The sequence below is a fragment of the Cannabis sativa genome, chromosome 8 (genome assembly GCF_029168945.1).
Source record: "Cannabis sativa cultivar Pink pepper isolate KNU-18-1 chromosome 8, ASM2916894v1, whole genome shotgun sequence".
Lineage (NCBI taxonomy): Eukaryota > Viridiplantae > Streptophyta > Magnoliopsida > Rosales > Cannabaceae > Cannabis > Cannabis sativa.
Genome location: NC_083608.1, coordinates 178,124 through 188,255, shown reverse-complemented (window position 1 = coordinate 188,255; position 10,132 = coordinate 178,124). Strand labels below are relative to the sequence as shown.

At 36.8% G+C, this 10,132-nt stretch overlaps 1 protein-coding gene across 1 annotated transcript; it reads right to left on the bottom strand.

The window, feature by feature from the left end:
• Window positions 1-9,315: 9,315 nt before the first annotated feature.
• LOC133030085 (uncharacterized) lies at window positions 9,316-9,909 on the bottom strand. Its single transcript, XM_061102297.1, has one exon. The coding sequence runs from the start codon at window positions 9,907-9,909 to the stop codon at window positions 9,316-9,318; it is 594 nt and encodes a 197-aa protein (XP_060958280.1).
• Between the last annotated feature and the right edge of the window lie 223 nt (window positions 9,910-10,132).

Below are 10,132 nucleotides of genomic sequence, written 5' to 3'. Positions count from 1 at the left end.
TTAAGTCCCCGGGAAGTAATTTAGCGTATCACTTATAGTGTTGTGATTTTTATGGTTTAGGAGCCTGTAATCCGCCGTGCAGATAGTTCCATTCAGGTTGACCGGCACACCTGAATTCGGAATCCAGGTAAGATTAGTATAACAGTATGCATATGTAGATTACATGTTTAGCGTGCATGTAGGAAGCCTGTTAGATTACATTAGATATGTATGTTTGCTTCGAACCATCAAACTGTGTCACGTCGGTACAGGCTGGAGTATGACCAGCAGCCGGAGTATGACCGGTTCGACCGATTAGGCTGACACTGTATCACGTCGGTACAGGCTGGAGTATGACCAGCAGCCGGAGTATGACCGGTTCGACCGATCAGGCTGATACTGTAACACGTCGGTACAGCCGGAGTATGACCAGAAATGAGTATGACCGGTTCGACCGATCAGGCTGTTACTTGTCAATAGTACCGTCCCTATGAACGTTCAGAACTCAGTACCGTGTTGGACACAGCAGTTAGGGGGACTCAGTATCGTGTTGGACACGGCAGTTAGGGTTATGATTAGGGGTGTGGGCGTCTGATCATGACCGGGATTTATGTATGAGTATTATTATGCTTTTCTTACTGAGTCTGTCGACTCACAGTGCTATGTTTATGTGTAGGTAAAGGCAAGGCTAAAGCTGATGGACCGTGAACGAGCCTATGAAGATTGTACATGTCGGGGCGGTTAGGCCTGGAGCGTACGATCATCAGGACAGCGAGGCTATTTTTGTAACTAGTCGCTAGGCGACAAATATTTTGTATAAACAGTAAACTTTTGTAAATGATTTTGTAATCGGGATCCCGAGTCTGTTGTATAAATATTTTACAAGTTTAATTAAAAAGCAAAAATTTTAATTAATCACGTTTTCCATAAACCTCGTTGATTAGCAACGAGCTGCACAGCATGTTTAAAAATCACGTAATACGCCTAAGTTAGTTAGGGTGTTACAGATGGTAACCTATCTTAACACTAGTAAAAGTCTAGTCTTAAGTTCAATAGGTAATAACAAGTCAATAGAGTGAATGTGGTACTCAATTGTCCCATCTATAGATGAGTACATGCTGTGAAAATTGAGGGTTAAAACTAAAAGGTTTTTTAATGGAGTTTAAGCTTAAGAAAACTGACTTAAGCTTAAGAAAGTGTCTAAAGTGTTGTGAGACACTAAAACTCTACCTATATGGACTAGGGGTGGTGCCGCCTCTTATGAGAATTGGGAGTTATTCTCTAGAAAATCTATAAATTGGATTTGTGCACATGGCCATTGACAGTGCAAAAGCAATCCATAAGGTTCTTAAGTGAACATAGCAAATGTGTGTGTGTTATCACCGGTTTGTTATCAAGAAATAGTGGTTCAATGCTACGGCAACCAAAATTTCGATAAACTTTGTGGTAATTACACTAAGGTAAAATTCAAGTCGAAAGACATTTTACACTATGCACAAATGCAATGGTTTCTATTAGAGTGGAATTATTTAATCAAGTGGGGGAATATTATATTACACCATAATAATATATGATTGATTAAACAAAATGTTGTGTTACAAAATTATTTGCTACAAATGAGATATTATTTAATCTAGTGGGAGAATGTTATATTATTTTATAAAATATAATATTTAGATTAAATAATTAAGTTATAAATAATTAAGTGTGACAAAGTATTAATTTTGTCAAATTGTAACATACATTATGGAGTTACAAAATGTGTATAGAATGATCTCAAAATAGGAGTTGCAAATCCTTTAAATTGATGATCACTTGAATATGTAACTCTCATCTCTTTTTCACTCTTAAATTAGTAAAAGATGTTACTAATTGTTTATGAATGTGAATGAATGATAGCTATTTAAAATATTGTTGTTGGAGACTTGATTTATTCATTTATTGGAGAAGAATGGGCCAAAGCTGAAAAAATAGTAACTAGTAACTAGTTACTTTTTTTTTTCAGCATATACTTGCACACGTTTTTGAACGTTTGTGAGTCTTTATAACATTCCAAAACTCCTCAAAATCACTCATTTAATACTAAAAATGCCCAATTTATAATTGGTAACATCCAAGGGCCTTATGATGGTCATTGATGTTCATATGGGAGTCAAAAACTCTATAAATAGAGGCCATATTGTTCACTTGTATGAGAAGTGGTTGAAACCATTTATTGTGGTTAGAACCTTGTGAGGATATGTTCATCCTTAGACACTAGGCTGAGCATATGAGGCTTGATAAATCCTTAAGGCATTTCTAGAGTTTCCCTAAGTGTCCATGTGAGGGAGGAAATGACTATTAGGACAAAGGTCCTTGAGCCTTGGTCAAGATTTTTGTGTGTTATTCTTCTTCTTCTTCTCTAGCTTTCTTGTAATCTTGATGAAATACTTTTTATTTCTAGTTTGAGTATTTTGATTGTAATCCTCCTATTCTCTCTTGTAATGAGAACTTTTCCAACAACCACAACTTAATATTAAAATCCACCAAAAATAAAAATTTCTTCACTCACCACCACAACTCCTTCGTTCTTCTTCTTCCTGCCTTCTAGAAATTTATACCTAAATATACAGTCTATATACATATAAATTTCAAACTAAAGGCTAAAATATTCAAACTCCATCCTCTTGGTTAAAGCTCTATCCTCGTCGTCAGCAATAAACCGTTGAACCTCCATCCTCGTCGTTAGCCACAAACTGTTGTAGTTCCATCCTCGTCGTCAACCACAGACCAGGTGTTGCCCTTCGTAATTTGACTTCGAGTTCGTGTACAGCTACGGCAGAAAAAGACAGCTATAGAGGAGGAGGATGCCACAGGAGCTTTGGGGTTCTACGCTTCTTCCCTAGCCCAAATCTTTGAGATCTGACCCAGATCTGTGAGATCTCACCAAAATCTGCGAGTTCTCCATGATCAAATATGCTGCTTTTGAGATTCCCGTGAAGCTTTGTGTGGTGCGTCGAAAAATTCATCTACTGAACTCGGTAACTGCACATTATTGTTGCTTTGTGGTGGCGGTGTTAGGTGGAAGAAGAGGAAGAGCATAAGAAAAAAAAAACACTCAGGTTATGGTTCAACGAAGAAAGAAAAAAAAATGAAAAATGAAAAAAAAAATATTTTTAATTTTTTAATAATTTTAAAACCCTCCAAGCACTTTTTTTTATTTTGAAATAATTTATTTATATTTTTTAAATAATTATATTAGGTGGATTAATATAAATGTGTCATGTGTATAAGATTGTACACATCAATTGGTTATGCTGGCAGTTAACTATGATAAATAGATACTTTAAATTTACTAACGGTTCAGTAGTTCAAAGAGTTTTACCTCCAAAATTTTAATTTGGACGGTTAAATATAAGTGAAATGATAATTGAGAGAGTTTAGCTGCAAAAAACTCATTGTAAAAATAAAATGTAGAAAAGTAGAATACGAATTTGAGCCCGTATAAGAAAACGGGTCAGCCTGAATAAAGCACGACACGAATCTTAGCACAATTTTTTTTTTGATGAATCAAGTATTGTATTGCTCATAAATGTCATTTGTACAAACAAAATAGCATCCTCATAGAAATAAGGACCTATATGAATCATATATGTTCTATCATTATTTACATCAATGCTGGTTACTCTATCTTATAAATTGGAAAATCAATCTTGATCTTTCTTCTTGACTTCCTTCGGCAAAAGCACCAAAACACGGGTCCTTATAATCTCTTTTGTGTGCTGAATAATCTGGTTTGTGCTTACTATCTTCATGTCCCATATGTGTTCATTCCTTGCTTTCCAAAGGTTATAAATCAAAGAAGCAATGGTTGCCGAAAATACATTCTTCCTGAAGCTTGACAGCTTTGCTCTTCTTATCCCTCTCACCAGCTGCTGCATTGAGTTGCATTGTGAGCCCCATTGCAACCATTGTTTTACTTCCAGCAAACAGTGAGCAGAAACCGAACATATGAAAAATAAATGCTCAATGTTTTCTTGGTGGTTATTGCACAAGACACAAGTATCTTCCTGCACTATGTTATGAGCTTTCAACCTTGCTTTTGTTCTCAACCGATTGTGCATTGCTAACCAGAAAATATAGCAATGTTTGGGAACATTTAGCCTTCCCCAAACCTCTCTATCCCGGGTGATCTTCGGCTGAACTGGGCAGAGCAACTTATACCCTTCAGCAATGGTATATCGGGTTCCAACAAACCGTTGAATATCCATCATGCTCTTGATTTGGTCCTTTGCATTCACCACCTATTTCCAATACCAGCTGCCATTTTGTGGGAACTTATATTCCCACCAATCTCCCTATTTAATATATACACTATGTATCCATCGAACCCACAAATTATCTTCTTTATTTGTTAATTCCCACACGTACTTGCATAAAGCAGCTTGATTCCATTCTGGTATTTTCCTGAAGCCAACACCCCCTTCCTTCTTTGGAGAACAAACCTTCTCCCATGCCACAAGTCCTGCACCTTGCGTCATACTTTGACCCTTCCAAAGAAAGGCTCGGTATATTGATTCAAGTTCAGTAATTACTTTCCTTGGGAGCTTCATGATTTGACTCCAATAAGTATGTATAGAGAGTAAGACCGAGTTGATGAGTACAGCTCTTCCTGCAAATGAGATGTTTCTAGTACTCCAAGTTTTAATTCTAGCTGCCATTTTTTCTGCAAGTAGAATACATTCTTTCCCTGAAATCTTCTTAGTACATATAGGAGTTCCCAAGTACTTGAAAGGAAGAACTTGCCTACCAAATCCAGTTCCATTGATTATCCTCTAAATTTCAGTCTATTGCATACCACTACAATAAAAAGCTGACTTTGATGGGTTCGGTTGAAGTCCCGATGTGAGAGAAAACAATTTTAAGCGTTACATCATGAAGTACACATGTAATATCCCGAGAATTGTATTGATAATTATTTGGCCATATTTTATTAAATATGTGATTATGTGGGTATTAGAGTAGGATTATAATCCTACTTAAACTAATCATGAGTTGATTAGGGAAATATGAATTAATGAATAATAAAGCGTAAATTATTAATTACGGAGATTGTATTGGAATATGTGGGTATCGTAGATACCATAATTTGAATAAAATATTTTGGGCCAGGAAACTGTGGAACTTGACAGAAAGGTCAGAAATGTCACGACAATAAAAGATGAATTGAATTGGAATTATATCAGACTAGGTTAAAATATCAGGAAGTACGAATGTTGAGTTGAAATGACCAAAATACCCTTAAGTTAAGTGATAACTTAAGCTTTAAGGGAGGGGTAGATTAGTCATTTCTTAATTTGGGATGTTTTTGTATTTTAGTATTGCTTTTGGCTGATTATTGCTTAGGGTAAGATATATATTACCTTAAACATATTTATTTTCTACAAAATAAAAAAATATATAAAAAGAGGATAACCTAGACTATGTTACATAGTGTCTTCTCTCTTTCCCTCTCGTGGCCATAGAAAACCCAGCAAGAACTAGGGATTTCTTTGCTACTTCAGCTGTGTTCTAGCAAGGTTTGATCAAGGATTAGAGTTGTCTACACTTGAGGTAAGTTTTCTTCCTTTTCCTTGATTTTTTTTCTAAGGTTTGGGTTTGAGTTTGGATAGGGTACTCTATGGATTTTGGGGCTGCAATGTCAACAAAGGTTAGATAATGTTTTTAGGTTTGGATTATGATTTGTTAGAGTTTAGTTTAAGTGATTTTAATGGTTGTGGTGCTGAAATTGGGAATTGAGTGTTAGAATTCAATTTCTTTGTTCTAACATGGTGACTTGGACAAATTGATGAATTGAGGTGATCTGATGCTTTGTGAATGTCATATATATATTGTGTACTTGTACTGGAGTTGTTGGACAGGTTTGGAGAGATTTTGGTTCGAATTTGGGGAAGAAACTCGAAATTTCCTAGTCTGCCAGAACCGGTCGACCGGTTGGTTCTGGTGTACCAGAACCGGTCGACCGATTACAAGCAGGGGAAATTTTTTGGGTTTTCCTCGCAATTGATTGTTGGCTCAGCGTTGTACCCAGTATCCATTTTAGGCTATTTGAGTATTATATTGTTTGGCTTACTTTGGAGCTACTGAAAGTTAGGTTTGGTCCGGTTATGGAAATTAGGGTTAGTTTTCGGAGTTTTAGTTTAATGTATTTATTGGTTTTTGTTGTCGTGACATAGGACCCAGGATTCCCAAGCTTTGATTCCATTTAGAAGGGATGCACACTAAACTTCTGGACTGAGGTAAGAAAAGTATTAAATACTGTATAAAGTAATGTTATGATTGTTACAGTTTCGATTAAGATCGAAATCTTGTCATACGTTGTTGTGACTTAATCCTAATCAAGGTTAACGATATGTACTGGATGTGACTCGATTATGATCGAGGGAAATAATAGGAAATGATTATTATCGTTGTGGCTCGATTATAATCGAGTAAAAGAAACGGTTATTATCGTTATGAGTAATTACTCCTGAAACCGTGGATAGGTTTCTTACTTATCGTTTGTTGTATCGGACAACGATAGTGACATATACAGCTCGTGGTTAACGAGTGGTAGGGGTACTTTATGAAGTACCTAAATTATGTGGTTATGAAGTTGTGGAACGATCAAGTGTGTTATTATGTGATGAGTTGTAACTAAATATATTGTGTTATGGTATGATTGAATGAACGTTATATTACTTATGAAATTAGTCTCTGTAACTGACAGGGGGTAAAAATACATGTTGAAGGGATGTAAGAATTGAGTGCTTTATGAAGCACTAAGATTATGTGTTTGAGTGCTTTATAAAGCACTGAAATTATGTGGTTACTGTAATATATGAATTAGAGTGATTTATGAAGTACTGAGAGTGAGTGTTTATAATGATGTGTGATTAGAGTACTTTATGAACCACTGAGATGGTTGATTATGAATAGTTATAAATATTCTTTATTATGTATTAAGTGTGCTTACATAAGCGTTATGTTATTTTTGTATATGTAGATTGACATATGTAAGACCTACCGGTATGTATATTATATTATTATGAAATCTGCCTGCAGTTTCCATAATGTCTAATTAGTATCTTTTCTTGCTGAGTCATTGTGACTCACGGGTGCTTCGTGATGCAGGTAAGGAAGTTAGAAGCTGTGTTCGGCCATGAGTCAAAGGTCTCCCAGCAATGTACATATCAACCGTGGGGTCTTGGCTTCTGGGAAGCAAGATCGAATTCCTTTCTATGTTTGGAAATGTAATCTATTGTAAAAGAATATTTTTATTTTATAAACAGGGGATCCCTATATTACGACAGTATTTTGAATTAAGTTAAAGTTTCTATTTTAAATTAAATTAAAGATTTTAATTAAACCACACTTTTCCTAAACTAATAGATTAATGACAATAAGGTTATAAAAGCACACACGTGGCGTCCCTGAGAGTCAGGGTGTTACAACACACTCTTAAAGTCACCATGACAAAAGAGGAGCACATCATCTGCAAAGCTCAAGTGGTTGAGTTGTAAACTTTCACATCTTTCATGGAACTTGAATTCCTGCTTCTGCCCAATCTTAGTCATAATCCTTGAAAGATACTCCATTCCAAGCACAAATAGCAAAGGGGAGAGTTGATCCCCCTGCCTTAATCCTCTTTTAGATTCAAAAAAATCCATGCATTGTTCCATTGAACATTAGAGAGAACTTTGGAGTCCTAACACAGTTCATAATGAGAGTTATGAACTTATTAGGAAACCTAAAAGCCCTCAACATCTCCTCTAAGAAATCCCACACAATGGTATCATATGCCTTTTGTAGATCCAACTTGATCATACAACTAGGCTTTGTGTTTCTTCTCCCATAATTCCTGATTAGATCTTGGCAAATCATAATATTGTGCGCTATGAATTTTCCCTGTACTAACCCCCCCTGATTCTGTGCCACTAACTCAGGAAGAACATGTTTCAATCTGGAACAGATCAATTTAGTTGCAACTTTGTATATGACATTGCAACAAGCAATAGGTCTGAAGTCACTTACAGTATTTGGGCATTTCACTTTTGGAATGAGGGTAAGCACAGTGGAGTTGATCTCCTTCAATATCTACCCCGAGTGCAATAAATTCTGGACTGCAGCACATAAATCTTCTTGAATGAGCTCCCAAGAATCCTGAAAAAATTAGCTTGAGTACCCGTCCGGACCTAGAGCTTTGATTCCTGGTATTGCAAAAACATCAGCCTTGATTTCTTCACACGAGTAATCCTGGCACAACCAATTAGCATGTTGATCAGATACAACAGCCCCCGAATGCACCAATTTTGTTAAAACAGGTCTTCTCCCTTGCATTGTATTGCCCAATAGCCCTTTCTAATATGCCAAAAAAGCTTCTGATATCTTTATTTCTTCTGTTAATCTTTCCCCCTCCTGGTTCTGTATTGAAAGCACTCTATTTTGTCTTCTCCTTGCTTTAATACTTGCATGAAATAAAGTTGTGTTTTCATCTCCACTTTTGAGCCAAGTCACCTTAGCTTTTTGTTGAAGATAAGATTGATAATTTTTTAATGAGGCAGTATAATCTTTTCGGGCTGCTAATTCCTCCTGCAACAAATTCTAATTTAACAGGTCCTGCTGCACTCTATTTTGAATCTGATTTAGCAGGTGTTGACCGAGATTTTCGGCAACCAATTAAATAATATATAAGAAAGTTGTAGAAAGATTAAAGCACGAGATTTTTACATGGTTAGGGCATTAATGAGTCTTAGTCCACGAGTCTTTAGTATTTATGAGAGTATTAATTACAGAGAATGTTCTTGGTAGCTTTTTCTCTTTGGTTCTTATGAAACCCAGAATTCTCGACCCCTGCCTTAATGTGTTTGGGGGGTATTTATAGTATTTTTGTGGGGTGATCCCTAAAACCGAGCTACATGTCTTTCTGTATTTTTCAGTAGGGGCACACATTCCCAACTAGTGTAGCATCGAAAATGCATGGTCTATACTCTAGGTATTTTAGGGGTTAGGTGGATGTAATCCATTATCCCCTCTTGACTGATGTGATTCCTCATAAAGTAGCCGTCACTAGGCTTATTAGTCATAGCGTAATAGCTGCAGAAGGGGGGTTACGCCGTCAGACTTCAATATTTATGGCAGTTCCAATACGCCTTGTCCCATGCGGCATTAAATGCGAGATGACTGTTCAGATGGGGTTTGATACCTCCCGGAGGTGCCTTGCAATAGCTTTGCCCTCCAAGAGTACGTGGATCTCTCATACCTTCTCCGGGAGGTATGTTTCTTGCTGATCCTCTTGATTAAAAAGACTTAGCCGAATTATCTCAAAACCTTACTCCTCAAATCCACGTGTCGGAGTCGTGTTGGTCCACGTATTTTGGACAAAATTAAGGGCAACAGCAGGTCTTTAGCCTTCTCATTAGCCCTTTGTATATCCGAGAAAGCTTGCCTGTTCAACTCCCTTAATACCCCTTTCAATCTTTTGAGTTTAGTGACCACTTGGAACAATTTGTGCCCCGTAGTTTGTTGATTCCAGGAGGCTGCTACTGCTGTATTAAAGTCTGGATGAGTGTTCCACATTTTGAAGTATCGAAATGGTTTCTTGCCACTGGGAGCCATATCATAGAAAGACATAACAGCTGGTGTGTGATCCATCAACTCTTCGTTCATAAAATTCACATCAGCATTAGGAAACATGTCCATCCAACTCTGATTGGCCATGGCCCTATCAATTTTCGAAAAAATTCTATCATCTCCTTGCTGCTTATTGCTCCAAGTGTAAAAGTTGCCACAAGACTTGACATCCTCCAGAAGGCAATTGGAAACACAGTCAATAAAGTCCTGGGAAGGACGATATTTGACTCTATTCCCTATTCTTTCTTCCTTGGCTAGAATATCATTAAAATCCCCCATGACTAACTAGGAATCATTTTGAGCAACCTGAGTTAGCTCTTTCCACAGTTCTTTCCTTCCCTCTTCGTCATTATAAGCATACACAACACTTAAGACAAACTTATAGTTTCCATCAATTGTTTCAACCCCCACATGCATTAGTTGACTTGAACACTTTATAATACTTACATTATAGCTACTTGGATTCCACGCAATAACAATTCTGCCCCTTTTGTGCCATGAT

Excerpts from the sequence above, each read along its gene's own strand:
- LOC133030085 (XM_061102297.1), bottom strand. The coding sequence starts at position 9,909 with ATGGGGGATTTTAATGATATTCTAGCCAAGGAAGAAAGAATAGGGAAT.